Source organism: Macrosteles quadrilineatus, unplaced genomic scaffold, assembly GCF_028750875.1.
Source record: "Macrosteles quadrilineatus isolate MER2022 unplaced genomic scaffold, UCM_ALF_1.0 Scaffold_4__1_contigs__length_99947679, whole genome shotgun sequence".
NCBI lineage: Eukaryota > Metazoa > Arthropoda > Insecta > Hemiptera > Cicadellidae > Macrosteles > Macrosteles quadrilineatus.
Window position 1 is genome coordinate 39,593,557 of NW_026542597.1, and position 21,444 is coordinate 39,615,000.

At 36.8% G+C, this 21,444-nt stretch overlaps 2 protein-coding genes across 3 annotated transcripts in view; one reads left to right on the top strand and one right to left on the bottom strand.

Moving 5' to 3' along the window:
- LOC128991631 (conserved oligomeric Golgi complex subunit 1) overlaps positions 1 to 10,419 on the top strand; it is a 39,207-nt gene extending 28,788 nt beyond the window's left edge. Inside the window, exons 17-18 of one of the 2 annotated variants that reach the window (XM_054414685.1) lie at positions 7,976 to 8,140; positions 10,101 to 10,419. In XM_054414685.1, the coding sequence (XP_054270660.1) occupies positions 7,976 to 8,140; positions 10,101 to 10,211 (276 nt within the window). In that variant the 3' untranslated portion in view covers positions 10,212 to 10,419. Of the gene's footprint in view, positions 1 to 7,552; positions 7,691 to 7,975; positions 8,141 to 10,100 lie in introns of those variants that run through there. The other variant, XM_054414686.1, reaches the window with a different exon arrangement.
- Positions 10,420 to 10,721: 302 nt separating this feature from the next.
- The window catches only part of LOC128992863 (anoctamin-4-like), a 52,607-nt gene continuing 41,884 nt past the window's right edge, over positions 10,722 to 21,444 (bottom strand). The window contains exons 15-18 of the mRNA XM_054416606.1: positions 16,202 to 16,307; positions 15,866 to 15,998; positions 15,416 to 15,517; positions 10,722 to 10,830 (exon numbers count right to left, since the gene is read on the bottom strand). Coding sequence (XP_054272581.1) covers positions 15,456 to 15,517; positions 15,866 to 15,998; positions 16,202 to 16,307 — 301 coding nt within the window. The 3' untranslated portion in view covers positions 10,722 to 10,830; positions 15,416 to 15,455. The remainder of the gene's footprint in view (positions 10,831 to 15,415; positions 15,518 to 15,865; positions 15,999 to 16,201; positions 16,308 to 21,444) is intronic.

Sequence of the window (21,444 nt, forward strand, 5' to 3'; positions counted from 1 at the left end):
AGGGGCGGCACTGGAGAAACCCGTCCACGTCAAAGACCAGTACGTTTGCTGGAATTGTGACCGTACGGGACATTTGTTCCGCGACTGCCCCGAACCAAGAACATGGAAGTGCTTTTATTGCAAGACCAAAGGCATTTCGACCGCAAAATGCAATTGTAAGGCGGGAAACGCACACAGGATTCAGCTAAGGAGGGGGCGGCTGAGTCCAAATCCCCGATCCCGAACAGAGCCACCCCATCGACCCGCGGTTGCCACGGTCGCGCTGGTGGAGGTATCCCCAGCCAACCGTCGCAATGCCCCCGCCGATACGCCTCACACCCCGATTGCCACCGATTCCACTAGCCGGCCAGTGCCACAGGAGGTGCGCGACATCCTGTCCAATTTACCGTTGGAAGACACGGGGCGGCGAAGGAAAAACCAGAGGATGAAGGTGTTCAGGGGAGATGGAACGTTTTTCCGGGTCCGTACGAAGAAGCTGCGGACGATGGAGCACATATATTGAGGCGACGTGCCCATTTTAAGGAGAGTTTCGATTTCGTTATTTTCTTGCTCAAGAGTTTCGCAGCAGACGCCGACAATACCTTAGGTTTGGGTATTTTTTTTTTCTTTTTCCGTTTTTCTTTTTTTCTCTGCGAAGTAAGAAGGGGGTGTAACGACCCAAAACCCGTCAAGGGGTAAAAACCCGATTTTTAAAAGTTTCATTTTAAATATTATAATTTTCTACGTTCGGGGTAAGCCGCGCCCGCGTTGTCAGCGGCATCGTAGGGGCAAGGGTCCTACGTCATCGTAGAGGGGATGACGCTAGTTACCTACCCCGCCGCCAGGGGCGATGGCGAAGAAGGACCAGAAGAGCGGACCTCATGATCAGTCGTCCACCCGCTACCGAACCGTCAGTACGCTTGCTGTTTGGAGACAATCCAACAGTCTATAACCTCCTAAATTCTGGTCAATTAAAGATTTCCCCCGTTCCTGGTAGAATCATAAGTCATCAGGTTAGTGTGCTACCGAATTTATTTTGTTTAATCTCATTTTTAGAGAAGTTTTATTATTTTTATTTTACTGTGCCGCAGTCGCGCGCACTCCGCACGCTTTTTCACGTACGAGCACACTACCTTTTGTCTTAAACCAGCTTCGGAAATCAGTTAAGTTGCCAGAACGGTTTACGTACGACTTACCCCGTTACCCCGGACCGTCCTACGTAAATTTGGTTTAAAAACCCCGTATCGACTCTGGTGATCGACCGAGTCTAATTTTCCCGACAAGTTTACTTTGGTGATTACCAAGTATAACGACCGAATCACGTTTTAGTTTAGTTTCTAATTAATTAGGCTTATTCGCATTTCGATAGGTTATTCAAAATTCTAAATTTAACTTTACATATTTTTTTTGAGTGGCTATGATGAGCACTTGTTGAAGGTAAGATTAACATTGTAAGCATTATTGTTGTAATTAATATTCTGAGCCAATAAACTCGAAACGATAATTAATTAACGAACACGTTAGAGTCCTGGACTATCTCATAGTAGGCTAAGCTATCTGGACAAATATAAGGTGTGACCTAATTTCTGGTGAGACGACAATCACGTACTATAAAATCTCAATTTTGTCTCTCAACCCGAAATTTCGTCATATACCGGTACATAAAAACTATACGGTCACTAAAAATCATGAAATAATTTATTTTTGTAAAAAAATACAACCGACTTCAAACGCTCTAAAAAGAATGAAATAATTTAAATAAAGTTAACTTTTGTATTAGGCAAGCTCACGTATTTCAAGTCGGCGCGGTTCAAACTGCAAATATGATTGAAATTAAATATTGTGTGTGTATTTTGAAAATCAATAAATTGTAGCTGGATAACATAAATATATAAAAAACATACTGAACTGTTTTGTTTATATATTAAAGGAAATATTTTCTTGTATTTTATGTTTACTTCAGAATAAATGCATTATGAAAATAACACACACAAATGTTCTATATGAATAGGAAAATAATTTAGTTTGATATTATGATAGGGAAAAGAAGCTAGTTTAGTATTAAAACGTTACATTTCCAAGTTAGAAACATTTAAATGCGTTATAATCTTTTTAAAGATACTCGTTAATACCACTATAATGCCGATCTCTGATTACGGTAATAAAATAACACTTAACGCATAACTATGAAAAAGACATGCAGATTAACACCTTTAGTTATAGATAGTCACCTGCAATATGGACACCCTCTTTCAATTTTGTATCAAAAATCATCATAGAGCCGCGCCGAATTGAAATACGTGAGCTTGCCTAATACAAAAGTTAACTTTATTTAAATTATTTCATTCTTTTTAGAGCGTTTGAAGTCGGTTGTATTTTTTTACAAAAATAAATTATAATTTGTAGAAACACCTCATTTTGAAATTAACTTTAGAGATGTTTTTGGTACAAACAAAGCCAATATAGTAGTAGGCCTAGGCCTAGTAGTTGTAGTATACATAACTTAAAAAACTAAAAATAACAAAATCTTGTGAATTTTACTTCTTAGTAAATTAAACGTGTACTTGAGGAACTAGCTTCTCTATCACAATCTGTTTGATCAGTCTAAGCCAATTGTCTGTGTCAGGCTCTGCTGGGAGTGTTTACACAAGTTTACTTTGGTGATTACCAAGTATAACGACCGAATCACGTTTTAGTTTAGTTTCTAATTAATTAGGCTTATTCGCATTTCGATAGGTTATTCAAAATTCTAAATTTAACTTTACATATTTTTTTTGAGTGGCTATGATGAGCACTTGTTGAAGGTAAGCTTAACATTGTAAGCATTATTGTTGTAATTAATATTCTGAGCCAATAAACTCGAAACGATAATTAATTAACGAACACGTTAGAGTCCTGGACTATCTCATAGTAGGCTAAGCTATCTGGACAAATATAAGGTGTGACCTAATTTCTGGTGAGACGACAATCACGTACTATAAAATCTCAATTTTGTCTCTCAACCCGAAATTTCGTCATATACCGGTACATAAAAACTATACGGTCACTAAAAATCATGAAATAATTTATTTTTGTAAAAAAATACAACCGACTTCAAACGCTCTAAAAAGAATGAAATAATTTAAATAAAGTTAACTTTTGTATTAGGCAAGCTCACGTATTTCAAGTCGGCGCGGTTCAAACTGCAAATATGATTGAAATTAAATATTGTGTGTGTATTTTGAAAATCAATAAATTGTAGCTGGATAACATAAATATATAAAAAACATACTGAACTGTTTTGTTTATATATTAAAGGAAATATTTTCTTGTATTTTATGTTTACTTCAGAATAAATGCATTATGAAAATAACACACACAAATGTTCTATATGAATAGGAAAATAATTTAGTTTGATATTATGATAGGGAAAAGAAGCTAGTTTAGTATTAAAACGTTACATTTCCAAGTTAGAAACATTTAAATGCGTTATAATCTTTTTAAAGATACTCGTTAATACCACTATAATGCCGATCTCTGATTACGGTAATAAAATAACACTTAACGCATAACTATGAAAAAGACATGCAGATTAACACCTTTAGTTATAGATAGTCACCTGCAATATGGACACCCTCTTTCAATTTTGTATCAAAAATCATCATAGAGCCGCGCCGAATTGAAATACGTGAGCTTGCCTAATACAAAAGTTAACTTTATTTAAATTATTTCATTCTTTTTAGAGCGTTTGAAGTCGGTTGTATTTTTTTACAAAAATAAATTATAATTTGTAGAAACATCTCATTTTGAAATTAACTTTAGAGATGTTTTTGGTACAAACAAAGCCAATATAGTAGTAGGCCTAGGCCTAGTAGTTGTAGTATACATAACTTAAAAAACTAAAAATAACAAAATCTTGTGAATTTTACTTCTTAGTAAATTAAACGTGTACTTGAGGAACTAGCTTCTCTATCACAATCTGTTTGATCAGTCTAAGCCAATTGTCTGTGTCAGGCTCTGCTGGGAGTGTTGGTGTCTGGATGTATGTCACAACTCTCAGGTCAGAGTCATCGTACAGAGGGGCCGTGTGTCCTAGCCCTCAGTACCTCTGCTGCACATCACTGTACCTCAGTCTATGCTAATTGTCTGTGTCAGGCTCTGCTGGGAGTGTTGGTGTCTGGGAGTATGTCACAACTCTCAGGTCAGAGTCATCATACAGAGGAGCTGTGTGTCCTAGCCCTCAGTACCTCTGCTGCACATCACTGTACCTCAGTCTAAGCTAATTGTCTGTGTCAGGCTCTGCTGGGAGTCTTGGTGTCTGGGAGTATGTCACAACTCTCAGGTCAGAGTCATCGTACAGAGGAGCTGTGTGTCCTAGCCCTCAGTACCTCTGCTGCACATCACTGTACCTCAGTCTAAGCTAATTGTCTGTGTCAGGCTCTGCTGGGAGTCTTGGTGTCTGGGAGTATGTCACAACTCTCAGGTCAGAGTCACCGTACAGAGGAGTTGTGTGTCCTAGCCCTCAGTACCTCTGCTGCACATCACTGTACCTCAGTCTAAGCTAATTGTCTGTGTCAGGCTCTGCTGGGAGTCTTGGTGTCTGGGAGTATGTCACAACTCTCAGGTCAGAGTCATCGTACAGAGGAGCTGTGTGTCCTAGCCCTCAGTACCTCTGCTGCACATCACTGTACCTCAGTCTAAGCTAATTGTCTGTGTCAGGCTCTGCTGGGAGTGTTGGTGTCTGGGAGTATGTCACAACTCTCAGGTCAGAGTCATTATACAGAGGAGCTGTGTGTCCTAGCCCTCAGTACCTCTGCTGCACATCACTATACCTCAGTCTAAGCTAATTGTCTGCTGGGAGTGTTGGTGTCTGGGAGTATGTCACAACTCTCAGGTCAGAGTCATCATACAGAGGAGCTGGGTGTCCTAGCCCTCAGTACCTCTGCTGCACATCACTGTACCTCAGTCTAAGCTAATTGTCTGTGTCAGGCTCTGCTGGGAGTGTTGGTGTCTGGGAGTATGTCACAACTCTCAGGTCAGAGTCATCGTACAGAGGGGCCGTGTGTCCTAGCCCTCAGTACCTCTGCTGCACACCACTGTACCTCAGTCTAAGCCAATTGTCTGTGTCAGGCTCTGCTGGGAGTGTTGGTGGCTGGGAGTATGTCACAACTCTCAGATCAGAGTCATCGTACAGAGGAGCTGTGTGTCCTAGCCCTCTTTCAGCCCAAAATCAGAGACACCCTCTTTCAATTTTGTATCAAAAATCATCATAGAGCCGCGCCGAATTGAAATACGTGAGCTTGCCTAATACAAAAGTTAACTTTATTTAAATTATTTCATTCTTTTTAGAGCGTTTGAAGTCGGTTGTATTTTTTTACAAAAATAAATTATAATTTGTAGAAACACCTCATTTTGAAATTAACTTTAGAGATGTTTTTGGTACAAACAAAGCCAATATAGTAGTAGGCCTAGGCCTAGTAGTTGTAGTATACATAACTTAAAAAACTAAAAATAACAAAATCTTGTGAATTTTACTTCTTAGTAAATTAAACGTGTACTTGAGGAACTAGCTTCTCTATCACAATCTGTTTGATCAGTCTAAGCCAATTGTCTGTGTCAGGCTCTGCTGGGAGTGTTGGTGTCTGGATGTATGTCACAACTCTCAGGTCAGAGTCATCGTACAGAGGGGCCGTGTGTCCTAGCCCTCAGTACCTCTGCTGCACATCACTGTACCTCAGTCTATGCTAATTGTCTGTGTCAGGCTCTGCTGGGAGTGTTGGTGTCTGGATGTATGTCACAACTCTCAGGTCAGAGTCATCGTACAGAGGGGCCGTGTGTCCTAGCCCTCAGTACCTCTGCTGCACATCACTGTACCTCAGTCTATGCTAATTGTCTGTGTCAGGCTCTGCTGGGAGTGTTGGTGTCTGGGAGTATGTCACAACTCTCAGGTCAGAGTCATCATACAGAGGAGCTGTGTGTCCTAGCCCTCAGTACCTCTGCTGCACATCACTGTACCTCAGTCTAAGCTAATTGTCTGTGTCAGGCTCTGCTGGGAGTCTTGGTGTCTGGGAGTATGTCACAACTCTCAGGTCAGAGTCATCGTACAGAGGAGCTGTGTGTCCTAGCCCTCAGTACCTCTGCTGCACATCACTGTACCTCAGTCTAAGCTAATTGTCTGTGTCAGGCTCTGCTGGGAGTCTTGGTGTCTGGGAGTATGTCACAACTCTCAGGTCAGAGTCACCGTACAGAGGAGCTGTGTGTCCTAGCCCTCAGTACCTCTGCTGCACATCACTGTACCTCAGTCTAAGCTAATTGTCTGTGTCAGGCTCTGCTGGGAGTCTTGGTGTCTGGGAGTATGTCACAACTCTCAGGTCAGAGTCATCGTACAGAGGAGCTGTGTGTCCTAGCCCTCAGTACCTCTGCTGCACATCACTGTACCTCAGTCTAAGCTAATTGTCTGTGTCAGGCTCTGCTGGGAGTGTTGGTGTCTGGGAGTATGTCACAACTCTCAGGTCAGAGTCATTATACAGAGGAGCTGTGTGTCCTAGCCCTCAGTACCTCTGCTGCACATCACTATACCTCAGTCTAAGCTAATTGTCTGTGTCAGGCTCTGCTGGGAGTGTTGGTGTCTGGGAGTATGTCACAACTCTCAGGTCAGAGTCATCATACAGAGGAGCTGGGTGTCCTAGCCCTCAGTACCTCTGCTGCACATCACTGTACCTCAGTCTAAGCTAATTGTCTGTGTCAGGCTCTGCTGGGAGTGTTGGTGTCTGGGAGTATGTCACAACTCTCAGGTCAGAGTCATCGTACAGAGGGGCCGTGTGTCCTAGCCCTCAGTACCTCTGCTGCACACCACTGTACCTCAGTCTAAGCCAATTGTCTGTGTCAGGCTCTGCTGGGAGTGTTGGTGGCTGGGAGTATGTCACAACTCTCAGATCAGAGTCATCGTACAGAGGAGCTGTGTGTCCTAGCCCTCAGTACCTCTGCTGCACATCACTGTACCTCAGTCTAAGCTAATTGTCCGTGTCAGGCTCTGCTGGGAGTGTTGGTGGCTGGGAGTATGTCACAACTCTCAGGTCAGAGTCATCGTACAGAGGAGCTGTGTGTCCTAGACCTCAGTACCTCTGCTGCACATCACTGTACCTCAGTCTAAGCTAGTTGTCTGTGTCAGGCTCTGCTGGGAGTGTTGGTGTCTGGATGTACGTCACAACTCTCAGATCAGAGTCATCGTACAGAGGAGCTGTGTGTCCTAGCCCTCAGTACCTCTGCTGCACATCACTGTACCTCAGTCTAAGCTAATTGTCCGTGTCAGGCTCTGCTGGGAGTGTTGGTGGCTGGGAGTATGTCACAACTCTCAGGTCAGAGTCATCGTACAGAGGAGCTGTGTGTCCTAGCCCTCAGTACCTCTCCTACACATCACTGTACCTCAGTCTAAGCTAATTGTCCGTGTCAGGCTCTGCTGGGAGTGTTGGTGTCTGGGAGTATGTCACAACTCTCAGATCAGAGTCATCGTACAGAGGAGCTGTGTGTCCTAGACCTCAGTACCTGAGCTGCACATCACTGTACCTCAGTCTAAGCTAATTGTCTGTGTCAGGCTCTGCTGGGAGTGTTGGTGTCTGGGAGTATGTCACAACTTTCAGTTCAGAATCATCGTACAGAGGAGCCGTGTGTCCTAGCCCTCAGTACCTCTGCTACACATCACTGTACCTCAGTCTAAGCTAATTGTCTGTGTCAGGCTCTGCTGGGAGTGTTGGTGTCTGGGAGTATGTCACAACTCTCAGGTCAGAGTCATCGTACAGAGGAGCTGTGTGTCCTAGACCTCAGTACCTGAGCTGCACATCACTGTACCTCAGTCTAAGCTAATTGTCTGTGTCAGGCTCTGCTGGGAGTGTTGGTGTCTGGGAGTATGTCACAACTCTCAGATCAGAGTCATCATACAGAGGAGCTGTGTGTCCCAGCCCTCAGTACCTCAGCTACACATCACTGTACCTCAGTCTAAGCTAATTGTCTGTGTCAGGCTCTGATGGGAGTGTTGGTGTCTGGGAGTATGTCACAACTTTCAGTTCAGAATCATCATACAGAGGAGCCGTGTGTCCTAGCCCTCAGTACCTCTGCAGCCACGTGGTTTCCTCTGCTGCACATCACTGCTCCTCGTTTGTCCCATCCTCAGTCAAAGCCAAAGGTACTTTTTAGTTTTAAATTAAAATCATATTTGAAATAAATTTTATTTTTTGAGAAATTAAGCTAAACGGGTTAATAAATGATTTCAATACTTTGAGATCTGATACAATAGAGGAGTATTTGGTTAAAAAATCAAGCCAAGTCTAGGTATCAAGTTTGAGTGATCACGCATCAAGTCAACCAAGTGATTTAAAACAGTGCTAGAACATTAACTGCCATTCTACCTCTGAAGAAGCCCCTGAAAGTCGTGAAATATCAGTTAAATTTGTTACTAGGGACATCAAAATGAAAAAGTAAATTGGTCCAGGGCCTAGGTCTTAACATGCTACCTACGGGAATAGCTACTTCCCTATAGGGAAATTTGGTTAAAATAAGTTTGTAAAAGAATTTGTACAGTAACAGTACAGATTACTGGACTTGATATAGTGATATTTTAGTTTGTCTTTGGTCCAGGAATGGTACCTTAAAAAGTTGATAGAGATTTTGTGGCAAACCTTAAAGGCTAACATCAAGTTTTACTATTTGGAGAAGCAGCATAATTAATGTTTTTTTTATGAATTTTTGTAGAACATTTACCTGATCAGCCAATTAACCATTTTAAGAAACCGTCTTGTATTATTTTAGTTTGATTTCAAAAAACAATATATCTGAAAAATATTTATATTTAATAATTTTAAATTAAGTATAATCATCATTGCAAAATACAAAGGCTTTTCTTAAATTCATCTTGTAATAATACATGGTTATTGTATTTTTTTTATTACAAATTGGTACGTTTTTATTCAGGAGGAAACCAGGATCTTAAACTCAAGAAAGGTTTAGCTAAGGTTTGCATAAATTTAATTTAATGGAGAGTTCAGTCAATACTTATTTTCAGTTTCTGCAAGATTGCAGTTAAAAATTTTGCATGAAATTGTATTATTTGATTTTTGTGAAAGATTTTATTTTGTACTAATGTGTTTGCTTTTTTTATTAAATACAGATTTGACAAATTTGTAGATTTTATAGACTAATCTATTGAAAAAGATTCATCATACTTGCAAAATATTAACTACTAACAAGGAAACAAATACACCATTTTGGGAAAGTTCATATGAAAAACACTTTTGTGTCCAAAGCCAGCACTTTTTGACTATAAGTATTCACTTTTCACGTACATCTATACATATGTATATTTTATCACATATTTACACCCAGATATATTTGTGTTCAAAGTCAGTCCTTCAATTTTTTCCTCGATAGCAGTTTTTGTTGTCAATATTAACAAACCTTGTGTATTTGTGTTGAAATGTTGAACAGGTCTCAAATCTAGTGTGAAAAGGTTTTCTTATAAACTGAGATTTTCAACTATTCAATATAACTGTTAACATTTTATTAAAATAGCTATACAATCTGTATAACATTTCTATTTTTTTTTTGTATTTGTTTACAAAACCATAATCTGATATAAATTCCTTCATTATCTCTGTAGCGTATTTAAAACTAAATAGGCCTACAAGTACTAGATCTAACAGCTAGACAATCAAATTGTGGCTCAAGAGTTTATGTGGTTTTTTTACCACAAAGATATTTGCATTGATGTTGTTTCAATTTTCACTTAGTTTGACTCTGTGATCTTTTTTAATAAGATGGCACAAATACTTTCTTAAAGAAATCATTAAATCAAACATAAAGAAATGTACAACCTTAAGAAGTAAAGAGCCTCCACAATACAAATTGAATGATTATTTGTTTAAATTTATTCTAATAAACTAATAAACTAAGGAATAAAATAAATAAAATAAAAAAAATAAATAAAATAAATAAAATAAATAAAATAAATAAAATAAATAAAATAAAATAAGGAATCACTAATAAACTAAGCATTTGATCTTGTAAAGATCACGTAAAAGTTTTGATAAACCCTAAAAAACCTTAACATTCAAATACACAATAATGATAACATTTCACTTGACTTGCAGGCCAAGAAACCTTCAAGTTCCCCTTCTAAAGGAGCTTCCACAGAAGCTGCTGCCAAACAAAGCACAGCTTCATCTTTCTTCGGAGTGATGGCTACCGACTGGTTCGGCTAAAACTATTTGTAATCTTTTGTTGTTTTTGCCACAATGTAATTATTCTAACTGTAAATACATATGTTGTCTCTACTGTTATCTGTATACTGTTTCCTAAAGTACTAATAGTATGACACTTTAGATTTAAAACATTGAAAGGTAATTTATTTAAGTTTACTGTAGTTTATGTATGTGGGGCCGCTTGGTGTTGTTCAAGAAATGTTTTTCAAAATTTCCCATCATGACAAGTAAACAAAATTTTTAACATTTAGACCAAATCACAAAAATTAATTTTTTTACTTATTGGTTCAAGAATTTGTTTGCTAGAACATCGTATTACCATTGCAAACAATATAGGCCTACTTGAAACAATCGGTGTTACTTTAATTTATAAAGACCCAACGATGTTCCTAATTATTTATCTGGTTGAAAGAAAAATTGACAATACCTATTTGTATTTCTTAAAACTATTTAATGCAGTAAAACAAAATTAAATATTAAAAATAATGTAAGTTACTTCACAAGGCTAGTTTCAAAAATCTGCAAACTTTGTTCCAAATCAGAACTATTAGGTACTTCTTATATTTTTTCTTCTTCCTTGTTTTTCAGATGTTCAGTTTAATACATATGAAATACATATCTGGAAAAATTATCAATTGCAAATATAAAACCGTTAAAATGAATTTACAAAATTGTTATAAACACTTGTCGCAACAGAAAATTCGTTCTCAACCTAAAATATTTTAAGTAGATTTAATTTACTTTACAATTAGTTTGATATTGTTTTGAAATGTGTTTTCTATAAAAACTTATATTTTATAAGAACCTAATAAAAATGAAATAGAATTTGATTTTTTACTCGTCATTTAATTAATTGACTGTTGGGATTAAAATTAACAAAGTGTATTTAGAAAAAAATGTAATATCCCTAAGCATCTTTATTACTATTATAAGGGTTCACATATCTTGTTTCCACTAAATCAGCATTCTTGCCATCAAAACCGAGAATTTGATACTCAATTTTGCAATTTTTTTGTAAACTCGGTGTGGCCAATCAAGTTTATTATCCTGATGTTTTTGTCATCACCATTACGTGTCAATATGTTTTTACGGTTTATAATGAATAACCATAAATCTGATAAAATGATAGGACATTTTCCCTAGAGCAATTATTATAAAGATAGGAATTATTAAGGAAATTGACAGGAAAGCAGGCTTACCGTTAAATAAGTCCGTAGGGTAGGGACACATAAGATATACAACACAAAAGTAGAAATTTTCTTCAACCACTGGTGAAATGGCAATGGCAGTTGCAATTTTAATCTATTACACCTTGTCAGGGTTTCCAAAACAGCTGAAGAGACTAAATGTTGTTTCTACTGTTGCATGTATGAATATGTTTGTTCACTCATCTATATATATAATTCTGTAAGACCAAATTTTTACCAGAAAATTGTGGACGTCTGGTAAGTCGCAGAAAACTGGGAAAGGTCTTAAATTAAAGGTCTTGACCCCAGGGACTCGGGAAAAATAGCAGAATTCCCATAAAGTTACCAGAAAACGAGGTAAAAAGTAAAATATCCACCATAAGAAATGCATGGGAACTGAAAAACGTCTGTATTCTATCAGTTGTTACTTATTTATTTGCAATATTTACATTTATTCCGAAAGTCAATGTTGGTAAATAATGTTTCAAAATGAATTGTGTTTAATTTTTTTGTTTTCCGTTTTTATAATGAGTGAAGTAACTAGACAGGGTAGGGGAAGACCTGCAAGACGTGGAAGAGTGTCCAGGAATTAAACAGACTTAAGAAATGCAAAAGAGAACGTCATGTAGGGCCTAACTGTGAAAGAAATCCAGAAGCTGTTTTACAACCTGTCTTTAGAAGAACGCTGGAAAATGAGTTGAGTGTTGCTTCTCACAATCTAGGTCCTCCTAAAGCACTTGCATGCATTGTGACGCATTTCACTTCGCAGAGGAGGCCACAAATGGACATTTCAACGCATGTTGCCACAATGGACATGCCACAACCACAAGTAAATGACGAACTAAAAGAACTGTTTTTACATGATTCGAACTTCATAAAAAACATAAGGCAATACAACAGTGCAATGGCTTTTGCGTCGCTTTCCTCTACACAAAAAGAGATTCCGGGAAATGGGCCTTACTGTCTTAAAATTCAGGGATAAATGCATAGATATATTTCTGACTTACTACCGAAAAATGGGGAGTTCCCTTCATAATAATTTTAACCTTTACATTTGGTTCTCAAAATGGAAACTATAACAGAATTCGTAAGATTACAAAACAAATCTTCAATTTTAAACTAGAAAAGATGTGCAATGTTTGGCTGTATGATTTCAGCTCTGATTCGTCGTTCTCCGGGCTCAGGCCAAACCGTGTGCACGTTTCCATTTTGTTGTGTCCATTATGTTGTGTTATTGATTTAATCATTATTTTACAATTGTATTTCATTGACACATCAGAAGCAACTAATATACGACTCCAACGGAAGAAAACCAAGATATAAAACAAGAAACACTGTTAATTTTAAGTAACATATAATTGATAGTTTTAAAAACCATTTCAATTATTTTTTATATATGGTTGTTTATTGTAGTCTAAATTAGGGGCTATGGCCCCTACAGGCCACTAGTTATGAATAATCCACTATATTTTCACTGTTCTATTCAGCTGTGTTGGCAACCCTGACAAGGTGTAATAGATTCAAATTGCAACTGCCATTGCCATTTCTCCAGTGGTTGAAGAAAGTTTATACTTTTGTGCTGTGTATTTTATGTGTCTCTATGGACTTATTTAAAGGTAAGCCTGCTTTTCTGACAATTTCCTTAATAATAACCTTAAATCTGCTTGCTATTGGATTTGACAATGGGTTATACGACCTTGAACTAATACTTCTCTGAATACTGTTTAACACTAAGGACTGACGATTTACACAACCTTAGATACTTTTGTTTAGAATTTCTGCAGTGAAGCTCAAATGTGTTTAACAATTGCCATGTTTTAGTAGATATTATGATCATGTGAGAATTGGGCATAAACCTAATGACAATGTAACCATAGCCACCTCTAATACAAGGCCGCGACGTTCGAACTGGCAACGCCGCACTCACCCGCTGCCTGAGTCCGGCACTCGTGCTAGGCTATAAACATCAATGAGAGTATTGCTGCTCTGTATCAATGAATCAAAGTATTTAAATTACATATTTTTGGATTTTAGGGTATGGTCAAATAGACAAATTAGAATCTAGGTTTTTTTATTTAGTGAAAAATTGTAACATACCACAATATGTCTAAAACTAAAAATACTAACATAATGTTTTTGGTTGCGTTTATCGTATTGTAAGTACGATAAATGTGGAAATAGATGGACTTTACATATTTCCTTTGTTAATTTGATAATCTATACTATTATATAACAATCTCATGGTGTCTGTATATATGTGTGTTATTCAACATAGTAAAAACTACTAGACAGACTGGGCTTAAATTTTACAAATTATAGCTACTATACCAAGAATGGTAATACATTAGGACTAACTTATTGCCACTTCAATATTTGTAGAGACTTTGGGATTTGTAGAGACTAACATCTAACAATTTGTTCGAATAAAATTGATTTTCAATTTTCAATAGGAATATTATGTTTTAGTCTACCTGAGAAAACCATTAGTTAGCGACAACAAAATTTGAAGTTTTCATTTTGAAGGCATACTGACTATAAATAATTTATTTTCTTTGAATAATTACTAAGCAAAACGTTTTTAATTTTGTAAACTATTTCAGAAGCTAGGCCTCCATATGGCTTTCCACAATATTAATAGAATTGTTTTATCACATCAACATTCAGACTGGAGTCGGAGAATATGATGTTTTAATTGTTAGATGGTGTAGTACATATTTTTTACTAGTAGGCCTACTTAACAGAAACACCGGTTTATTTCTTCGAAGTGGTAGTTATTTAAGTTATTTTAATCAATTAACAACAGCTTTAATCAATAGATAGACAAATAAACAAGGAAATAGTACGGCTTTCTCATACCTAAAACTCGCGTGTATATTTACACGAATCATTGTCTTATTCTTAATTTTTTTTACAAATTTAAGTTCATATTCGTGAAAATGTTTCACACAAAAACGAGAATTGTTTTAAGATGTCTAATTTGACCGAAGAATAGCAGGAAGCTATTGTTGCTTATGCGGCGGATCGCGTAGAATCTTAGAACACTCAAATCAAATCAAATCAAATATATTTATTTCCATTCGGTACAATAAAGTACAATAGGATAGGTCAGATTGCATTTTACAAATTGTCATGAAGCAAATTAAAGTAGATGTGAATATAAAATTAAACTTAAATTATATAATATATAGAACAAAACAACTAAACAAACAATTTCTCCTTCAAGCTGGCCTGGAACATCAATAACAGATTAAATATAAAATAATTTCTGATAACATCATATCTTAATAAAAAAATAGAGGATTAGTTTTCAATAATAGTTTTAATGTGAAGAATAATTTATAGAGACTATTAATTAATAGAGTGTGGGGATTTGTATTTAAGTGAATTTTAGTATTTGTGTGTTATCTATTACATATACAGTTAAATCAAAGATATACAGATTAATAATAGTAGGAATTTTCATTGAAACAAAAAGAGGTTTACAATGTTCATCAAGTTCAGATTCAGCGATAACCCTAACGGCTCTTTTTTGGAGAATTAAGATTTCATCCACTCTACTGCAGTTACCCCATAGAATTAATCCATATATAACTATTGATTAAAAGTAGGCAAAATAGGCAGTTCTAACAGAATTTGTTACCAAGCAATGAACCAGGCGTCTTAGGAGAAATATTGTTCTTGATAGTTTTGGTGTTATATAATCAATGTGAGATCCCCAGGTATGTACTGTATGTATTATTCATTTTTAATTAAGCTTTCGTAATTATTCTTGCATCCAGGCACATCACATCTATCTGGCATGCTGTAGTAACAAGTTCAATGTCATTACTAATGATTAAGGGTATTAGAAACGCGATTATGCATGTCGAGTACACGACTCCTCCATTTACTGTAATGGTAAGACGACCGCGCACCAAGACACGGATGCAACGTTGCCACTTTTCGCTCGCCGCGGCCTTGTATTAGAGGTGGCTGTGATGTAACTACATAACTAGCTAAGACAGTTAAGTTACTTACCAAACCCACAGACACACTTGTGTTGTTTATTTTAGGTTTGTTATTCACTGCCCATCTGAGATACATTTGGGTCTCTTTTGAACCAGTTCATGAACCACCAAGCTGTAACAAAAGGCAACATTATATCTACATCAACATTTGCTACAGTAGGCTCACTGCAGTAAAATCACGTGCACTCAACTTTTTATGAAAAACTGAGAGATTGCATAAGCAAACGATTTAACAGTTAGTCAGATATTCAACATTATCTTTAATGCCAAATATTTAGTTGGCTTTTGTAGTGAGGACTAAATTGTATCAACACAATTCCTATGATTGGACTTCTTATTCACTTAAACTCATACAGTTAGCTATCCTAGTAATTTGCCATTCAGACGAAACATTCAAAATATCATTCCACCATCAAGGCAGGTCTTGTATGTGAGGGAATAGAATATCATGTCTACTTACACTTCTGGGAAGATTCACGATTGATGATCGTTTCATTGATGACAAAGTGCTTGCGTCTCATTTGCCAATCTACTTTTTGAGGGATATCTGGAATTAACCACTTGACCAGTATCACAGCTATCATGATAATATTCTGGAAACATGTCAAATACTTTAAACTAAATATTCAAGTTGATTTTAAGTTAAGTGTGTTTTCAAGCAAACTTTTAAAAATAAAATTCACTCTAACATTCACATCACATATTCACTTATTGCATACTTTTGGTTACTATCCATCCTCAATCCCATATTTGAAAACAATTGAAAGATATTCCTTTTAAAATCTGAACTATTCACCTCAAAAAATATAAAGAATCCAAAACGAGCTGCCAACACAACCCAAAACATTCTCGTCTCTCCATATTTATTCTCAGACCATGGGGGTTCTCTGAAGTCCAAGTATCTGTAAAATGAAATATTTTTGAATTAAACATACATCATACTACACAGATAGAGGTACTTTTCCATCCGTATTGATAGGCTGGAAAGTTGGCATTCTTTGCCGTGCCTACAAACAGAACAGAAATGTAATGTACTTTTACCGTGCAATTAGTCAGCTGATGAAATAAACAGCTAATTGTAACGGCCTATTTTATTTTCTGAAATATAAAAATATTATAATTTAAGTTATGTCTTAAATAAATTGTGGTATGAGTTTAAAATGTACTAATGTTTCTGTGTTGTATGATGTAAAGTATACAAAGTCGTACGTTACTCGCCCGGTAAGCTGTACCGTACTCGCACAAAAATCCTGCGCGAGGCGTGCTCGCAAGGTAAAACATCACTTACCGGGCTGGGGCTAGTAATGTTATATAATATTTAAACACTAATCAACTGATTTTTTAAAGATATACTTGTACGTTGAGTTTAGACTGGGGTGGTCAGTGCAGTATATTATTAGTTAATCTTTCCAAATTGGGTTCTTATCCTTTCCTATGTTTATGAAAAAATGTTTGTTTGTGTCCTTTGTGATAACGAGGTACAAGATGATTTACTCATGTAAACCAATGTACTTTTGGGATATTTTAAATGGCCATCTCCTACTGAAGATTTTTACAATAATTGAATGTTCGAGTGCAGACTAAGGGCAACAACACTTTGGTGCAGAAACTGGACTAAATCCAAAAAGGTGTTAACTATAAGTAAATATTAACACCACACAAAATATTTATCACTAATCCGCAGGAAATTGTATCTTAAAATAAAGCTTCAAGAGTTTAATAATTAGAAACAGATCTACATTGGGTTTGTGCTTTTTTGCATGATAATAACATTCCCAGTTCAGAAAAATTTAGAAAAACCGTCACTCAGTTTGAATTAGCTTTCAGGGACAAAGTTCATACAGGCATCTTGCTCGTACCACATATTCTATTCATAGCTCAATTTTTTTTTTTTATTGAGTTTCATTGCCTTTTCAATTGTATAATAAATAATAATAATAAAAATCTTTATTTGTCATAAGGATACATTAGATCATCGACAAAGTCAAAATCATGATTATACATCAATCGTCAAACAAAACAAAATCAAAACACTTTCAATACTTTGAAAAAACAATAGGGCTTAATAACTAAAGTATGTACATATGACTAAATAAACAACAATATAAGGACCTGATAAAGCAACAGGTTAGCAGCAGGGTTATACAATCAAAGATTTATTTGGCCAGATTTGAACAAATCGTCCAGGCTATAAGAAGGGTTGTCTAATAGCCAATTATAAAACAAGGACTTAAATTTTTCTTGCGGATAAGCATCAATATTGTGTTTTAAAAGGTTATATACTTTAGTTGATAACACTATGTGGCTCTTGCTAGTCTTACTCAGACGATGTGATTCTAACAAGGCACTATTTTTAAATCTGGTATTGTGATTATGATTATTGAATTTTAGGTGATGGGGTTTTTTTAAGATATAAAGGGCAAGATCATAAATAAACAAATTTATTACAGTTTTAATCTTATAATCCTTAAAAAGAGGCTTGAAGTGCTCGTCTGCCTCTGATCCATTCATAGCTCTGATGGCCCCCTTCTGTAGGATTAAAATTTCATTAATTCTTCCACACCCACCCCAGAATATCAATCCATATCTCATTACAGACTGAAAATACGCAAAATAAGCCGATCAAATAGTTCTTTGGAATTACATCTTTGAGACGACCAAGAAGAAAAATTACTCGAGATAGTCTAGTAGACAAATAATTTATATGCTCATTCCAGGATAGTTTATTATCAATATGAAGACCCAACAATTTTGTAGTGACAGCACTATTTTCATTATTTAAGGCAGAATCGTGTTTCAATGTAAATTTTATTTCTTGAGTTTTACAGTCATTCAATAGAAAGCCATTGGCATGAAACCATTTGGATGCGTTTAATTTTGTGACTTGGACTAAATTTTGAAGTACAAGTTGGTTATTGTTTTCATGAAAAAAAGTTGTATCATCCGCGTACAGAATAGTTTTAGTATTTATTGCCATTGGAAGGTCATTAATGTAAATTAAAAACAGAAGTGGGCCAAGGACTGATCCCTGTGGAACGCCCCAAGTTACTTCCCTTTCTTGTGACTTTTTCCCATTAGAATTTACTAGTTGTTTCCGGTTTTTTAAATAAGATGAAAGAAAATTTAGAGAAGATCCGTTAAACCCATACAGTTCTAACTTTTTAATAAGAATTTCAAAGTCAACACAATCAAATGCTTTGCTCAGGTCACAAAAGGTGCCCTGAGCAAAGGTCTTGCTTTCAAAGGACTGATGAATTTGCCTGATGAGATTGTCAAGAGCATCAATTGTAGACATTCCTTTTCTAAATCCAAATTGGGAAACATTAAACAAGTCATTTGCCTCAAAATATTCACTGATTTGTTCATAGACTAGTATTTCAATTAATTTTCCAAGGACTGGGACAATTGAGACAGGACGATAACTCTGGGGCTCGTTTTTGGGACCCTTCTTATAGACCGGGCAAACGCGAGAGAAATCTTCATTGAATCTGGAAATAATCCTTCCCTTAACAATGCATTTGTACTCATAGCAAGGGGTACATCTAAACTATGGATAATACTTTTAAATAATTTGTTTGACATTCCATACACATCTTTACTATTAGAATTTTTCATTTTCTTTACTGCATTAACTATCATTTTAGGTGTTATTTCATCCCAACTAAATACAGTGTTATTTTTATTCAATTTTTCATCTACAAAGTCCAAATAAGAGCTACATGTCCTTTGGTTGTCCAGTTTTTTTTTATATCAATAATAGAGTTAATGAAGTAATTATTTATAATGTCTGAATCAATCTTTGGTGCTACTACATCACTAGATACGGTACTTTGTTTTTCTTAATTAAATCCCAAGCTGCTTTACATTTATTGCTGCTGTTTTCTATATGGAATGCATTATTTTGAAGTTTTGCTTATTTCACTGCTACTTTATATTTATATTTCAAACCATTATAAGCCACATTGATACCTAAATTACATGAATCACTTGTATTATTTTTCAAATAAAACAAATTCAAAAGTTTCTCCTTCATGGAGGCTAGATCAGCAGTATACCACTCTTGTTTGGATTTATTTTTGCTCTTACACCCATTTTTGTTTTTATTTTTTACAAGTACCGGTATGGCTAAGTTTCACAACCATAAATGTAGATTTCTCAAATAAATGTCTGTGAGGTACCAAATTTTAAGGGGGGTAAAAACGTATTGCTAGTCAACAAACACCATAACTTACCCGATTTTTATCCACAACATCCTACTCCTAGGCCTATGTGTTGGCCATAGCTTGGGCTTATGGGCCAAAGAACGTAGGCCTACTTTTAATAACAGTGAAGTACACAAACACACCCACAACGATATATTTATTCATAATAGCACTTCGTTTCACATAATAAAGTTAAAACGACCGATTTTACGAATATTTAACGCCGATTACAACATCACTTAACCTCGAAATGGTGTTTGTTGACCAACGACAGACGACAACTAGACCGGCTCAACAGGTGAATTTCCGATCAGCTGTTGGCTAGTTCTCAAACTCACCACCAGAGCGATTAAGCCTCGACCGAGGAAATCAAGATTTGAGCCGGACAAGGATGTTTCGCTATTTGAAGGCGGTTTCACACTGGCATCCGCGGACGATTTCTTCGTCCGCGGACGGATGCGAAAATAAATCGCTGCCCATGTTATCAGATGGGACCGTTCACACCGCCCATTGAAACGTAGCGTCCATCCGCGGATGCAGAAATTCGTCCGTGGACGATTTGGTGGAATCGCTCTGGGAGCGATTTTTCTAAAACGTCCGCGGACGATCACGCCCTCGCGCATGCGCAGACAGAGCAGTAGCTGAGTAGCTCTCAGCGAGGCATGTGTCACTCGCATCACAGTGTTCAGTAGTTTGTGTTTACAGTCATAGTGTTCATCTAGTTGTTGTTTTGTGTCCTCCCTTGTTGTTTGTTATGGCTGAATTAATTGAGGCTGTCCGTGCCTACCCAGTTATCTGGGATACAACTATAGAAATTTATAGAGATCAACAAGAGAAAGATAAAATTTGGTTGGAAATTGCGACTACACTCCACAGAGATTACAAAGAGAATAAAGTATCCTAACCAATAACCATGTATATTATACGAATTACTGTACAGTAAATCATTATTAGATTTGTATTACTTTGATCATTTGCATTATTACAATGATTCACCAAATCGCTGCCGCTTACTGTTAATTGGATGAACCCACTTTCTCCTTTTTGATAATGAGTACAAAAGTAGGGCCTACAACCTCGTCGTCACTATCATCACTACTTGAATCAAGCCACAGAACAGAAAATCCGGGTTGACACCATGGGACAGAAGGCTCAGACATTTTGCACACCTCCACTGAGTTGTAAGAGGAAGTATGTTTAATCTATGATTGTAATAGGAATGGCCAACTCCATATGCGCATGCGCGAATGAGTGGACGTTTGAAACGTAGCTCGCAATGTGAAGGGGGCGCGTAGCATCCATCCGAATCATTTCATCCGTCCGCGGACGAAATTATCGTCCGCGGACGCCAGTGTGAAACCGCCTTGACGTCTTCCAGGAAGACGGTCTGTATAAGGAAGACGTCCTTAGCCAGATAGTTTACAGTTTAATACGAGTATTTATATCACATTGGCTTAAGATTGGATACTCGTCGGCCCTACAGAGTCATTCTAAAAGTTAGGCAAAATTATCCAAAACACTTTAGCGAAGGCTGGGATGATATAGCTCCAACTGAGCGTCTGCAGGATTTCCTGAGCGCTTCTAGAGCTCTGAGCCTTCGATAAAATTTAAATAAATTGATCAGTCAAAGCCGTGACAACTTCGTATCGATACCCCTGGATTTTTCTTGGCTCCTTCTGAGCACTCCGGGGAAGAAATTTGAGTGTGTCCAGTTCTAGGGTAGGCCTAGCCTGACTTTGGTTAATACTAGTTTATTCCCCCCCTAGAATTTTGCGTCACATGTCAAACAAAATAGCAAATTATTAATTCGGAAAAGTAACAGAACAAGACAATACTC